Raw genomic sequence first — 14618 nt, 5'->3', positions numbered from 1 at the left:
GCGTCATTTCGTATGCCTTGTCTGCACTCGTGACGAGAGCGTAATCACGTAGACAAAGAACAGAAAAGGATCTGAAAACTTAGACGTTACAGATTAGACGTTTATATTTTGTCTATTTGAGACTTTTTGTGAGGTCGTAAAATCATATTTCATATACATATACCTTTTCAGTTTAATATTCATGCGATTGAAAAAAATCTATTCTCAAGCGGTCCTTTACAAGAATAGTATAGCATAGTTCCTTTTCTTTAGATATTTGTTTGCTTGAAATAACAAAAGTCGTAAGTAAAAGGCTTTCGACTAAGTTGGAGCCCGAATTTTTTAATTTTTCGTTTCTCTTACGATTGCGCTTATTTTGGGATACTCATCCCACGTACGCACTACATTAGCATCAGGGTTTGTTTTTCCAAATTTCGTGTTTTTAAGAAATAAACGAGCTCTACCTTCGATTAAAACAAATAGCAGATAACATTTGAAATTTTGGTGATTATTTGTATTTGCTATGCTAATTTGATAACCTACGCGAGTCTTAATGGCTGCTTCTGAGTTCATGTCTTCGAATAGCAATCTCGATGGAGAAAAATTTCTAGCAAGTATTTCGAAAACTTTGAATACGCAAGAAACTAGCAAGTCAGACAACGCATACAGTCAAGAATACAATGCTGCAGATCACAAAAGTCAAGCTAAAAATCACAAGGAGCGCGCTAGAGTTCGACGCCTAGATTCACCGGACGACCATAGCCGACGACATCATCATCATCACCGTCATCGTCATTCGCATAAACATGATGCGGACAGTGCTTCCGACCGGCGACTGCGAGGACGAGAGAAACCTACGCACTTGCATAAAAAACGCAGAAAGTCAAGTGAATCAGAGGCAAAAGAGAAGAAAATCACGGCACACAAGTCATCCGATGAATCTGAAAACGAAGGTGAATGGGTCGTGCCTTCTCCGCCTCATACACCATCCACCACGAATGCTTTTATCAGCACAAACGGCGACTCTGACTCTGATGACTCTGTTATTGTCGGCCCTACATTACCACCCTCTCATGTATCTGACCGCAAGGGCCCAACACTACCCACCGTGTCCGACATCCAACTTCAAAACACAGATTTACTCGACTCTTCTCTAGACCAGATGCGCGCAGCTCGGCTAAAATCAATGGAAGCAGCCGAATCTAGTCTAACAGGCGCAGTCGACAATTTATTACAAGGCGGCTTCAACGATCCCACATCCGGCCCTCGCGACCGCAGACTCGAAAAACGCAAGATGGAAAACGAACAGCGGAAAGAGTTTGCACGTGCAAAATCACCCGGCGGCGTCGACGAGTTTGGCGATGACGAACTGTTTGAAGGCGATGTAGGTTCGGCGGGTACGAAGGAGAAATTAAATGAAATCTCTCAGCGCAAAGCTGAGAAGGAGAGGATTAAACGTGAGCAACGGGAGGCGAAATTTAGGGAACGCGACGCGGCGAGGAGGGAGCGGTGGGAAGATATGAGAGCTAAAGAAGACAAGACAATGCAGATGTTGAAAGAGCTGGCTAGGGAGCGGTTTGGCGGATAAGTTAACTTTCTTATTTGAATAATACACTACGTCGAATTGATTACAAAACACAGATCTATATCGACAGATTGGAAGCCTATTGAATATAAATACTTACAATGAGAAAAAATAATTCCAAATACTCCAAAATCACGCCTATGTAACATCGTGATGCAAGACCTCCCCCCACGCAGTATAGCCCTCAATCGCTGTCTTCGCTGCAATAATATTAAGACACAATTCTTTTGGAAAAGATAAATATGCTAAAATACTAGGACCAGCGCGACCGGCAATTCGTCGTTAAAAATAAAAAAAATTAAACGGCCAGACAACAACTCTCAACCGATAGAGGACGGAAATAAAAAGTTAGTGCTAAAGAATCCACAGGCGCCAGTGAACGACATCACCGGTCGTTACTACTGCAGTTTATACTGATCGAGCACATTCTCTCGTTCCCCACCTTCTATTCGCTTGAGACATATGTAAGTAAATTTTATATAAAAGAATCCATTTACTCAGAATCAACCCAATCAGCGGCAAGGCGACCGATAACTGGAAGTTCAAGTCTTTCGAGGTTCGACGAGTCTCTGTATACGCGGTACGACAGATACAGCGCAGCAACGATATAGATGGCCAATATAATGTACGAAAGAACAGTGGAAAATGAAAGAATGATATACACAATGAACAGAGGAGTAAAAAGAAGCGATGCCTGCCATCCGTGAAATCTGATTGATGCATGTTAATAACTATATTTGATCAGACAGTTGACTACTGTATACATACCTCACGAAGTCGTTCTTAGTTTCGAAGATGAGCAAGATTACCGATCCAACAGGAGGAAGCGCCAGGTAAGCAATAACACACTCCCAGTCCAATCTGTAAGAAAAATGTTAAAACACTCAATCAGATAACCGACGGTCTTTTAAACAATGACGTACCTTAATGGCATGCTAGTTTCATACTGGTTGACAGGCATGGCATTCGCGGGATCCTCGGGAGGAACATAAGTCGATGGACCACCGCCATACATAGGACCACCGGTATAAGGTGATGCGCTTGGTTCTGGCGAGTAAACAGGAGGAGGAGGAGGAGAGTTGCTAGACGGCCGTCCTGCGTAAGCGGTTGGAGCGTATCCGCCACTTGCAGAACCCGGGCGCGCTGCAGACGGTTCTTCACTCTGGTATGGCGCGAAATCCATTGCCAATTATGCGTGTACGAGTGTCACAATGAAGATGAGAAAAGAAAGAAATGCGTTTACGATATCGGAGACAACGGTCGAAGCGATTAGTATATGACAATGTCAAGCCGCCCTCGGAGTACTGTGCTGCGGCGGTCTGGGCCTGATCTTATCGGTGCAGACATTTAGGGTTTTCCATGCAATAAATAGTGTGCAGATATAGCATATATCCATATATTTACGGCATTTAGTGCCTTTACGTAAATCAGTATATTAATATACATTTGAGGCTGTATGTACACAAGGCGTTACGATCTGACGTTGACGGTCTTGGTACTCTAATACATCCCATCCATCCATCTTCCCGTCAGCGCATGTGCTAGTCACTCACCTTACGTTTATTTTCCCCTCCTCATTATTTCACGATGCCGGCTCCTATAGACATATCTTACCAGCGCCATCAGCAACAGCACCACCGGTTTCGGCGCGAATCGGTTGCCCACTCCCAGGGCATGGGTGGTATCTCTTGGGGCGGCATCAGCGTCGGCTCTTGGCTCAAAGACGAGTAAGTATTTCTGTCCCAACTACTACTTAACAAACATCTAGTATGCATGACTTTTGCTATTCGGCTGGCCGTTAAAAGGCGAGTGGGATTGTGGTTATATGACTGCCGGTGCCAAGTCACAGAGTAGTGGACTCGGGATGGTCATGACTGTTTCGCACTCCCTAGATGACCTGACTCACGGATTACCGCCCCCTGTCTGTTCCACCTATCGTCCCACTTATCATGGTGATCAACTAGTCAACTGCTTTGCTGAGCCAGTCTAACAAAGATGAAAGCTATTATTGTGTGGTCGGCGTCGGTTACTGGCAGTTTAGCCGGAAGAGGGCTGCCGGTCTGGCATCCGTTTCAGTGAATTATTACTTTCTTTTACACTAGTTGATAAACATGCATACTAGATGCCGCTTCATTTGAATGAAGCGGATGGTAGTTATACTGAGATCTAATGACGGGATATTCTGCGAGACAATGACTTCTGGGCGCTGTTTACTAACCGCTTTTATAATCCTACAGAGTCATGATGCACGGTAACTCTACATTCGGCAACCAGCAAATAAACAATAATATGGCAGGCGCGATTAATTTCGGCACTTCTGTGAACATGAATATGTCGCCGTCTTTTCATTCCGGTTCGTACCTGACCAAACTCGAAGCCAACTTTTGCCGCGACTACAACTGCTGTGGCGAGCGGCTTCCCACGCTTCACGACCTTCTACAGCACTACGAAGAGGCGCACATATCTCCTTCGCCACCACCTGAACCTATGTATTACAACCAGCGACCGATGCAAGTCTTTGAAGCAGTCTCTACAAACGAGGTCTTTCTATCACCAGAGCCTTCGGACGCAGGGACGCCTATGATGATGGACGAAGAAGAAGATGAGATGTGCATTGACGATCCTGCGCGGCATTTATACGTAATGGACCACCAAGGAGATGGAAAGCCTTACAAGTGCCCAGTCATAGGGTGTGACAAGGCTTATAAAAATCAAAATGGTTTAAAATACCACAGACAGGTGAGACTGATCACATTATATTTTCTGAGATTGATACAATGCTGACGCTTAATATTTCTGTAGCACGGTCACCAAAATCAAGTTCTACACCAAAATGAAGATGGTACTTTAACGGTCGTAGCTCCCGATAATGAGTTCCCGTATCCCGACTATCCTGGTTTGGAGAAGGACAAGCCTTACCGGTGTGAAGTTTGCGGTAAACGATACAAGAACCTCAACGGTCTGAAGTATCACAGAGGGCATACCACGCATTAAAGGGTGTATTGCTTTACCAAATAACTGAAAAAACCTGATACTAAGAATTTGTTGCGGTGTTTTTGTTTTTGTTTTTACTCCATTTATTGTTCACGGAAGAGCAAAAGTTTGTCTTGTGTTCGGGTCTCCTTTTTTTCTCTCCTCCTATACACACTTTGATTTTTCTCGTTTCTGTCTAGGCTTTGGTCGTGCGTGTCGTTTTCTTCTAGTTATTGCTTCGTTCGGATTGATCCTTACCTACTGTTTCTGCAGGTGTAATTGCATTTGGGATTGTACTTGTATATCGTTTGTGACCCTTTTATTATGATGATTTGTTGGGTTTTTTCTCTCTTCTCTTTTTAGTAGTCCTCTTTGTGGACTATTATTTACAGCTATATACCAATATTTATGTTTCTATCGTTTGTATGTGTGTGTTTTGTCTATCGGAATATTTCGCTCGCGGTAAAAGATGCGCGAGAAGTTTGATTATTAAGTTTAAATTAGGTTGATAATGAATGTACATGCGCCTATAAATCTGTGCAGTTTCGTAGAAGAATCCATTTATAAATCTCTGGATAGTTAGGTCTCGCGTTCATACAAATGTGAGTACGTAATCTTTGAATACGCATATCGCGCCGCAACGCTGCGCTTCTCTAAGGACAGCGGAAGGGAAGGGGTTCAGGTACTACCGTATCTCTCTACACGCTCTACACATTTCATACGGAATTGCGCAGCAGCGACCCAATTCGACTTTTCCGTGATAGGAGAACCAATAATTTATATCAGTATTTATCTTTATTGATAAATATTGAATTGTGGATAGAAAGATTCCTTTTTCTTCTTTCAGGTTGCGGTACTGCAAAGGTTACCCGAAGGCGACTTGTTTGTATTGGACCTTTTTTTGATTTCAATTGACCTCTGCATTTCATTTTTCCCGCGGTCTCAATCATCGACGACGTCTGAATTTGTTGCATCAATAATAAGTTTTTGAGTAAATGTCATCTCTAAAATCATTTATTAAAGCCGTGCGAGCGGCAAAGACGATGGCGGACGAGCGCGCTGTAATTCAAAAGGAGTCAGCCGCCATCCGCACATCGTTTCGCGAGGACTTTACAGATTCAACGCTGAGGAGGCAGAATATTGCAAAGTTACTTTATCTGTTTACGCTTGGTGAGAGGACGCATTTTGGACAGATTGAGTGCTTGAAGTTGTTGGCGACGAGCAAGTTTTCTGATAAGCGGCTGGGATATTTGGGGACTATGCTTCTTCTCGATGAGAATCAAGAAGTGCTGACGCTTGTCACTAATTCTTTGAAAAAGTAAGCCCTTTTCAACCATCATGTTTATGAGTTATTTTTTTTCGGTCTGGAGAAAGCGATGGCTAACTAGTCTTTAGCGACTTGAATCATCCTAATCAATATGTCGTCGCGCTGGCGCTTTGCACGTTAGGTAATATTGCTTCACAAGAAATGGCTCGTGATCTATTTGCAGATGTAGAGAAACTTGTCGTAACTCAAAATCAATATCTCCGAAAAAAGGCTGCCTTGTGTGCGATGCGGATTATTCGAAAAGTACCGGAATTACGTGAGAGATTTGTCGATAAAGCAAAATCATTACTGGGTGAGCATCACCATGGAGTTTTGATTTGTGGAATGACTCTTGTGTACGACATGTGCGCGGAGGATCCCTCATTGATTGAGCAGTTTAGACAGGTAAGAGATCTCTTTATTTGCTTTATGCGCTTTTTTTTAACGTGATCTTGGCCAGTACATCCCCTCACTTGTCAGACAATTGAAAACGCTCACGACTTCGGGATACACCCCTGAGCACGATGTAGCTGGCCTTTCAGACCCATTCTTACAGGTGAAGATTCTGAAACTTTTACGTGTCCTCGCCAAAGATGACCCTTCGTCTGCCGAGCAAATGAGTGATATTCTTGCTCAGGTCGTCACAAATACAGATTCGTCCAAGAACGTTGGTAACTCGATTTTATACGAAGCCGTGCTTACAATTTTGGAGATTGACGCTGATAGCGGTCTACGTGTGTTGGGAATCAGCGTTCTTGGTCGATTCTTGGGTAATAAGGACAATAATGTCAAATACGTTGGTCTCAATACATTATCCAAGGTGATTGAACTTGAGCCTAATGCGGTTCAAAGACACCGAACCACGATTCTCGATTGTCTTCACGATGCAGACATTTCTATTCGTCGTCGTGCGTTGGATTTGTCATTTGATCTTATCGACGAACATAATGTGCGCGTGTTGATCCGTGAATTGCTTATCTTCCTTGAAACTGCGGATTCTGAATTCAAATCGATAATGACGATACAAACTTGTATTGCCGCTGAGAAGTTTGCGCCGAATAAGCGTTGGCATATTGATACCGTGCTGCGAGTATTTAAGCTCGCTGGTAATTTTGCCTCAGAGCAGATTATTTCGCAGTTCATTGCACTAGTTTCGAATACCGAGAATATGCATTTGTATACAGTTCAAAAGATTTATTTGCTTCTGAGGTCTGATATAACGCAGGAAGCACTCACGCTTGCTGGGTCGTGGGTTATTGGTGAGTATGGCGATGAATTGCTCAAGGCTGGAACATTTGAAGAGGATGAAGTCAAGCATGAGGTGAATGAGTCGGCTGTTATTCAAATTTTTGAGAGCATAATGTATAGTACCTACGCCACGCAGACTGTTCAAGAGTACGTACTCGATGCGCTTGTGAAGCTCTCGACTCGCATTTCTGATCCAGCTCAGATCGAACGTGTTAGACGTTTGATTGAATCGCAGACTACTGCGCTTGATGTTGAAATCCAGCAGCGTGCGGTTGAATACAGCGCGCTATTCGGTCATGACGAAATTCGACGTGGTGTGTTGGAGAAGATGCCAGCGGCTGAGATTAGGGAAGATAAGAAGTTGACGGTTGAGAAAAAGAGCACGAAGAGCACTGCTTCTGCTCCGGTTGTGGCCAAGGCGAAGACCGAAACTGACGTATGTATTTATTTTCACTTTTTGAGGGTATGCTATTGACGTGATCGTTTTCTCCTATACAGATTCTTCTCGATTTAATGGGTGGTGATGATGACGTTGCGCCGTCTACTGCGGTCGCCGGCAATGGTGATCTACTCTCGCTAGCAGGTGCCAGTGGTTTTGCTCTTCCTACGAACGGAAAGAACGGAAGCACGGACGTACCGGTATCTTCTGCTGCTCCGCATTCGGGAAATAATAGCATCAACGATATTCTTGATCTCTTTAACACTACACCTCAAGCCGCTGCCGCGCCTATCTCTTCACAGGCACCAGTGGTGAGTCCCATGACGCCTTCTATAACTTCACCGGTTGCAAGCCAAGCTGCGCCGACGACTGCGACAATCTACACCGCGTATAACAACAACGGTTTACAAATTACACTACAGCCGCATCGCGACGCGAATACTCCTGACGGCGTCGTTACAATCCTAGTCGTATTCACAAACACCGGCTCCGAATTGCTGTCGAACATGAATTTCCAGGTCGCGGTTCCAAAAAGACAGCACGTTGAGTTGCGGCCAATCAGTTCTCCCGAGATTCCTGTCGGTGGGAACGCTTCGCAGGCATTAAGAGTGACAGCGGCAAAGGGCGCCAGCGTGCGATTGCGATTACGGATAAGTTTCACTAAAGGAGCACAAGATATTGTTGATCAGGCTGACTTCAGTCAGTTTCCTGAGACTCTTTTAGCGTAGAAGTTGCTTCATGTGTTGTTGTGTATGCGGCTCGAGCCTTTTTTAAGCCGAAAAGATGCTTGAATGTGGTGGTTTTTCATTATCCTCTTCTCTGTGCATGCATCGACCTTATATATCCCTGTTGACAAAAAATGTTTATATTTGTGCACGCCTACGATACTTTAATTTCATGATAACTTGAATTCTCTATGTACTAAATAAATAACGTGTATATAAAATCATGATGCAGTTGTGGTGCTGCAGCAGCAGTCAAAAAACAAATGACGCTAACTTTGAGATACTACCCACCGAAGCTTATCTAGTTTTGTTGTATATGTATAACTGTAGCAAACCCGAATGAAGAAACAAAGAAAATACCCAAGACTCGTTTTATATTGAAAAATTCCTGAAAAAATGAAACACTGATAACCCAACCTGATCTGAGGAGACCGCCCATTGAAATAAAATACCCGGATACAAACTTCAGAACCAGCAATAAAAGAGCATAGAAAGCATAGCAGTAAAACGACTACAGCGTGACCATGCTTATATATACGCTCCAAATAGCCGCGAAGATAGAGGAGAACGCGATGCGGTAATCAACGGGAATGAATCCGAGAGTGATGTACGATACCACAGGCCAGAATTTTATAGAGTTGATCCATACAGTAGGCAGATCGCGCTCGACGACAGAGACCGCTTTTGCGGGGCTATAGTCGCGTAGGATTGACATGTAGAATAAAAAAATGCCATTAGCGGTCAACGCGAATAAAGTTTCAGAGAGTATAGTTTTGATGAGAATGTTTTGGTGAGAGTACTTGACGGAGCGCACTACGGCCGGTGAAGGAGCCTGCCGCTTCTCAATATCAATAGCGCTTGAGCTAGGGACCGGTGCAGAAGACCGCTGAGAAGACACGGATGTGTGAGTAACAATCTGGGACGGGAAGAAGTGGTCGAGGATATCTTGCCAGCGGATCATAACGGGCGTAATAGCAATTGTCCAGCAGACGAACTGCACTATGGGCACTAGATCGAACTGAAATTTGTGCAACTGCGACAGCAAAATGTCAGAAATAAGAAGATACATAGAAACAGAAACAATCGGCGAAAGCTGTACCTTTCGATCTCTGCGCGCGACGAGATATTGGCCGACCATATTTGCAAACAATGCCATTACGGCGCCTTGAAAAACTCGAAAGCTCACAGATGCGCCGCCGGCATTCGTGGAACTTTCCGGCTCGTCAACTTTCTCTTTCGGAGGTTCACGAGGCAGCCCTCGACGCAGCAAAAAACGCGAAGTGCGTACCAGGGCTCTACGAAGAGAGAGTAGACCAGGCATGCTTGATGAGAGGCGATGATGGGCTGATGAAAAGAGCTGCTGAAAACTCTACATCGCCGCTTCGTGACTGGGCTAGGGCTGCGTGCGGCGCGCATCTGGTTGCACGCTGCGGCTCTAGAATATTTCCTCTTTGGAAAATTTATACTCGCTGTCCCAATAAGGTGATATATTTTGAGTCACTATTTACGTAATATGATACAAACCCCTTTTATATGAGTAACACTTTCACATGTCTCCTCGAGAAGCTCACTCCGGCCGGCCGCTGCGACAGCGTAAAGCCTCGCCCGGCCGGCCTCGTCTCAACTGATAGAAAGTATATAAGCCAAAGAATAGCTGCAAACCGAACTTGGACTCGCTTTTACTTATTCTAAATCAAACGCGAGTGCGATTAGTCTCTTTCATAAGTCGGCTTTACTCGGAAACAGCGCTCCTTCTCTCCTGCCCCCACCGGAAACCCGAATCCAGCAAAATTCCCCCACGGTCGAGTTGCTCACCACCTTCACAGCTCCTTCCACTTATCATCACCCAATCTCCCCCTTCCTGTTCTTCCAGCGCCCTTATATCGCTGCTACTGCTATTGCTGCGCTAAAATGGCCTTTTTCCGAAGTAGTAGTCGTCTCATCAAGCGCTCGCTCACAGCGGGTTCTGCCGTCGCTGCCGGTGCCTACGTTGTCTCAACCACAGACCTCCTTGCTCCCGTCCATGCCTCGTCGCCTTCGTCTCCGATCGCCCACCCAATTCCCACTCCTCATGCGCCGCCACCTTCTCGCGAGTCGATGCTCAAGCGGCTGCAAACAGAAGAGTTTGATCTCTTGATCATCGGCGGTGGTGCAACAGGTGCTGGCGCGGCTCTCGACGCGGCAACTCGCGGTCTCAAGGTAGCGCTCGTTGAGCGTGACGATTTCGCCTGCGGTACGTCGTCTAAATCTACTAAGCTTGTTCATGGTGGTGTGCGTTACCTTGAAAAAGCTTTCTGGGTGTGTATTTTCTAGAAAAAAAACTTTTGTTGTAGAATCACCTCTTTTGCTGACTTTAATTTTTTTATTATGAATAGAACCTTGACTATGGTCAGTACAAGCTTGTAAAGGAGGCTCTTTCTGAAAGAGCAACTTTTCTCAAGATTGCTCCACATTTGTCGTTTGCTCTGCCAATTATGATCCCTGTTTATACGTGGTGGCAGATTCCGTATTTTTATGTCGGTACAAAGATGTACGATCTTGTCGCTGGCAGCCAGAACATGGCATCCTCGTACTTCATGTTCCGCGGTGCTACGCTCGACACTTTCCCGGCATTGAAGTCTGACAACCTCAAGGGTGCTTTGGTTTACTATGACGGATCGCACAATGACTCGCGTATGAACACTGCTATCGCACTCACTGCCATTGAGAAGGGCGCTGTTGTTGTCAACCATTTGGAAGTCACCGAGCTTACAAAGAACAGCGATGGTCGTGTGAGTGGAGCCGTAGCACGCGACAACGACGGCGGCTTTTACGACAAGATCTCGATCAAGGCTAAGGGTGTCCTTAATGCTACTGGACCGTTCTCGGACGCGATCCGCAAGCTCGATAGCCCTGTCACCTCTGATATCGTGATGCCGTCCTCGGGTGTGCATGTCGTTCTTCCCAATTTCTACTGCCCATCCTCAATGGGTCTTATCGATCCCCAGACTTCGGATGGTCGCGTCATTTTCCTCTTGCCTTGGCAAGGAAACACGCTTGCTGGTACGACCGACGCGCCGACTGTTGTGCGCAAAGATCCTATCCCTACCGAGGAGGAGATTTCGTGGATTCTCAACGAGTTGCAAGGATACATGTCGCCTGATTTGATTGTGCGCCGCGAGGACGTGCTGGCCGCCTGGTCTGGAATCCGACCTCTTGTGCGCGATCCTCGCGCTAAGAACACCGAATCGCTTGTGCGCAACCATCTTATCACGGTCTCTGATTCTGGTCTTGTTACCGTAGCTGGTGGAAAATGGACTACGTATCGTGAAATGGCCGAGGACACGATTAACGAGTGCGTCAAGACTTTTGACCTGAAACCTACGGCGCCTTGCAGCACTAAGGAAACTCTGCTGGTCGGTGCCCACGAATACCGTCCACTCATGTACATGCAGCTCGCGCAAATCTACGGTCTCGAGACCGAAATTGCCCAGCACCTCGCCTCCAACTATGGTGACCGCGCGTTTGAAGTTCTTGATCTCTGCTCCGCGACTGGTCAGCGATGGCCGGCCAAGGGCGTGCGTTTGGCGAATTACTACTCATTCGTCGACGGCGAGGTTCGATATGCTGTGCGCTACGAGTGCGCGCGTACGGTACAGGATGTGATTGCTCGTCGTATGCGACTTGCCTTTTTGAACAGCAAGGCTGCGTTGGAGAGTTTGCCTGTTGTCATTGATATCATGGCTGAAGAGCTAAAATGGAGCGAAGAGCGTAGGCAAAAGGAATGGGATAGTACCGTCAAGTTTCTCTACTCTATGGGATTACCTAGCGATAAGGCATGGACACGGCAAGAAGTCGAAGCCGGTGAGGTGAAGGTGCTCGGATGAGCCGCTTTCTCTTCTCAAAACACAGATGTTCCAATGTATAAATTAAGAGCCATTTTAAAAGGAGATTTCCGATAAAAGAGAATATGGGGTTTGAGTTGATTGTGTCAAAAGACATATATACTCTAGTTTTTGTAACTAAGACGCTGTTAATACTACTAAAGCATGCGGGTCATGAAATATGAATTGTTGGTTGTAAAGAATATTTTCCAAACTCTCCTGATTTTTTACGATGTACGAGTTTTCCTTCTGAAACTTGTCGAGTTTTACACTAGCAGACAAAAGTTTTCCCTTCTCCGTCTTCTTCCGTTACAGAATCTTGCTTTTTATCAACTCTAATCCCCCATTTTTGCTCTCTATCCTTTTTTTGAATTTGACGTGTGGCTTAGTTATGACGTAGTACTATCGTTAGCCCTTACCCGCAATTATACGTACTGAATGAGTAACTGTGAACGCAATAAGGCTAATGAGATTAAAAAACAGAAAATTGAAGGATGCGACTAAAGACCAATTCTCATTAAAACCGAAAAGAGGTTAATTGTGATGAGGAAGAGATTGCCAATCTAAACTGTGAACCTGTATGGTTTATATTAGACAACGATTTAAATTAAGTGCTAATTCGCTCCACGGTGTGTCTTCTTATTCCGCAAAGCTATTCGTATCTCAGTCGCAGATTGCGAATACAACAAATGTAACTTAAATTATAATATCAGAACAAACATGATTTCAGAACTATGCAAAAACAAATTGAATATAAACAGAAAACTCCGTCGCGTCCATGATGGGATCTTCGCAAAAACCCTAAACCCGCAAAAGTAAAAAATATTCGAGTGCACCAAGCCGAATTTTTTGTTTTCAAAGACTTGTGAGACTTTGTTTCCTATTCGTAATTGCGCAGTCGTATACTAATATATTGACCGAACCCTGCTAACCAATATGGTTCGCATCGCATCGGCTAACTTGCTCATTTCTCAGGCTGCAGCCACGACTGGCGATAAAGTCGCAGACCACGATCGTTTCCGTCTTGTATTGTCCGGCTCTGATCGCTGGTTATCAGTGGAAATTGATGCCGTGCTGGACTCGCTCGCAAAATCATCGTCTTCCTCGTCCTCATCAAACAAATATTCGCAATCATAATCCTCATCATCAGAAAAGTCATCAACGTATTCAGTGTAAATTATGTCCTCCTCTTCATCCGCATTTTCCTGTTCAAGAATGCAGCTGCCGTACGCCTCGATTCCCTTGGCAGGAGCCGCAGGTGGCAGTGCTGCCGGCGCTACTTTCGTAGCCGGCCGAATGAAACTCAGAAGTCTTGCACAAGTCTCAAATTCAGTCATAGTCCGCTGAATAGCGACGCTTGTTAAGTAAGGATGAATTTTGAAGCCAAGAGCAAAGAGCATCTCGATCTGCGCATCAGCCAGATTACGTGGACAAATAGACGCCGAACCATCGTCGTATTCCCCAGACAGAGGACACTTGCCATAAAAAACTGCAGTCGCACTTACCGGGGCCGAAAAAGTTGACAGAAGAGCGGCATCATCGTTAAGGAATTTCGAAGTGATATCGAGCGCTGCGAGAAGAGAGACGACGCCTGCTTGCCGCCGTGAACAAGCAAGAAATTTTCTTAGACGCCCGTAAAAGTTTTCTATTTAAAAAATTTAAACGTTAGAGATGTGCACAAATAGAGAGTGTGAGGTAGAAAGACAACATACGGCCAAGACAAGAGAGCAGGCAAGCAGCGCCAGCGATGGTGCTTAATGGCAAGTCGGCAGAGCGCAAGATCGAAGCAACGCGCGACTGAGGGAGATCGCTATGATCGTAGAGAAGACCCGCAAGGTGCAATGCACAACCTTCTATTATTTCTGAGGGCTGCGGTTCTGAAACTGAGGTAGCGACTGTTCGGAAAGTGGATGATGGATTATTATGGCGCATTGAAGGGCGATTGGGGGAGAGCGTCCGCGAAGAGGAGCGGCGGAGAGCACAGCACTCGGATGACATGGTTGATTTCGATATGAGAGAGAAGAGAGAGAGAGAGAGTACGAGAACAAAAGAAGAGAAAAAGAAAGCTGATTGAAAGTAGTCAAGGTGGATAGTTTTTGCAAGTGCGAGCCGACGCCGTACAGGAGTAAATGTCTGTGCGTTTTCTGGAATGCCGGGCGCGAAGCAGGCGCAGAAAAGATTATTTTCGAGTACAGGAAAGGCACAGCGCAAACGAGGGAGCAAAATGGTGAAAGCGAAGGTGAGGATATTTTAACGAATGCAGAAGAAGAGTACTGGAGCGGGGAATAGGAGCAGTTATAAAGGCAGCAGGCCCAGCTTGTCTTGGTCAAGCAAAGCAAGTCTATTTCGGGCCAGCCCAGCCACACCAGTCAAGCCCCCTCTCTAATCAGCCGCATGCCCCTAATATTTCTCAATTACGTAACCACCGCGGCTCGGCTATCCTCTCTCTGTGCGCTGTTAATTGCTTCTCACTTGCGGCCTGCTCGGAGAGCGCGTACTC

At 45.5% G+C, this 14618-nt stretch overlaps 7 protein-coding genes across 7 annotated transcripts; 4 read left to right on the top strand and 3 right to left on the bottom strand.

Annotated features, from left to right (window-relative positions):
- Positions 1–398: 398 nt before the first annotated feature.
- On the top strand, positions 399–1676 carry V2V93DRAFT_367817 (uncharacterized protein). Its single transcript, XM_066909660.1, has one exon. The coding sequence runs from the start codon at positions 533–535 to the stop codon at positions 1565–1567; it is 1035 nt and encodes a 344-aa protein (XP_066766618.1). The 5' UTR covers positions 399–532; the 3' UTR covers positions 1568–1676.
- A 381-nt stretch (positions 1677–2057) lies between these two features.
- Positions 2058–2747, bottom strand: V2V93DRAFT_390832 (uncharacterized protein; the record flags this gene model as incomplete). The annotated part of the gene is made up of 3 exons (XM_066912415.1): positions 2058–2274; positions 2333–2425; positions 2488–2747. 3 exons carry the CDS (start codon positions 2745–2747, stop codon positions 2058–2060), a joined length of 570 nt encoding a protein of 189 aa, XP_066766617.1.
- Positions 2748–3151: 404 nt separating this feature from the next.
- On the top strand, positions 3152–4558 carry V2V93DRAFT_323206 (uncharacterized protein; the record flags this gene model as incomplete). The annotated part of the gene is made up of 3 exons (XM_066907432.1): positions 3152–3291; positions 3802–4303; positions 4367–4558. 3 exons carry the CDS (start codon positions 3152–3154, stop codon positions 4556–4558), a joined length of 834 nt encoding a protein of 277 aa, XP_066766616.1.
- Positions 4559–5188: 630 nt separating this feature from the next.
- V2V93DRAFT_385652 (adaptin N terminal region-domain-containing protein) lies at positions 5189–8471 on the top strand. Its single transcript, XM_066912244.1, has 4 exons — positions 5189–5855; positions 5933–6248; positions 6304–7527; positions 7590–8471. The coding sequence occupies exons 1-4, from the start codon at positions 5533–5535 to the stop codon at positions 8256–8258; spliced, it is 2532 nt and encodes an 843-aa protein (XP_066766615.1). The 5' UTR covers positions 5189–5532; the 3' UTR covers positions 8259–8471.
- Positions 8419–9591, bottom strand: V2V93DRAFT_367809 (uncharacterized protein). Its single transcript, XM_066909659.1, has 2 exons — positions 9355–9591; positions 8419–9288 (listed from the first exon to the last, which is right to left on the bottom strand). The coding sequence occupies exons 1-2, from the start codon at positions 9574–9576 to the stop codon at positions 8767–8769; spliced, it is 744 nt and encodes a 247-aa protein (XP_066766614.1). The 5' UTR covers positions 9577–9591; the 3' UTR covers positions 8419–8766.
- A 139-nt stretch (positions 9592–9730) lies between these two features.
- V2V93DRAFT_198992 (FAD dependent oxidoreductase-domain-containing protein) lies at positions 9731–12605 on the top strand. Its single transcript, XM_066906993.1, has 2 exons — positions 9731–10553; positions 10631–12605. The coding sequence occupies exons 1-2, from the start codon at positions 10167–10169 to the stop codon at positions 12119–12121; spliced, it is 1878 nt and encodes a 625-aa protein (XP_066766613.1). The 5' UTR covers positions 9731–10166; the 3' UTR covers positions 12122–12605.
- Positions 12606–12654: 49 nt separating this feature from the next.
- On the bottom strand, positions 12655–14369 carry V2V93DRAFT_367804 (uncharacterized protein). The gene is made up of 2 exons (XM_066909658.1): positions 13831–14369; positions 12655–13763 (listed from the first exon to the last, which is right to left on the bottom strand). Exons 1-2 carry the CDS (start codon positions 14114–14116, stop codon positions 13090–13092), a joined length of 960 nt encoding a protein of 319 aa, XP_066766612.1. The 5' UTR covers positions 14117–14369; the 3' UTR covers positions 12655–13089.
- Positions 14370–14618: the final 249 nt, after the last annotated feature.

The sequence above is a fragment of the Kockiozyma suomiensis genome, assembly GCF_038497685.1.
Source record: "Kockiozyma suomiensis strain NRRL Y-17356 unplaced genomic scaffold V2V93scaffold_5, whole genome shotgun sequence".
Lineage (NCBI taxonomy): Eukaryota > Fungi > Ascomycota > Lipomycetes > Lipomycetales > Lipomycetaceae > Kockiozyma > Kockiozyma suomiensis.
The sequence above is the reverse complement of the archived record's forward strand: the minus strand, read 5'-3'. Positions and strand labels throughout refer to the sequence as shown.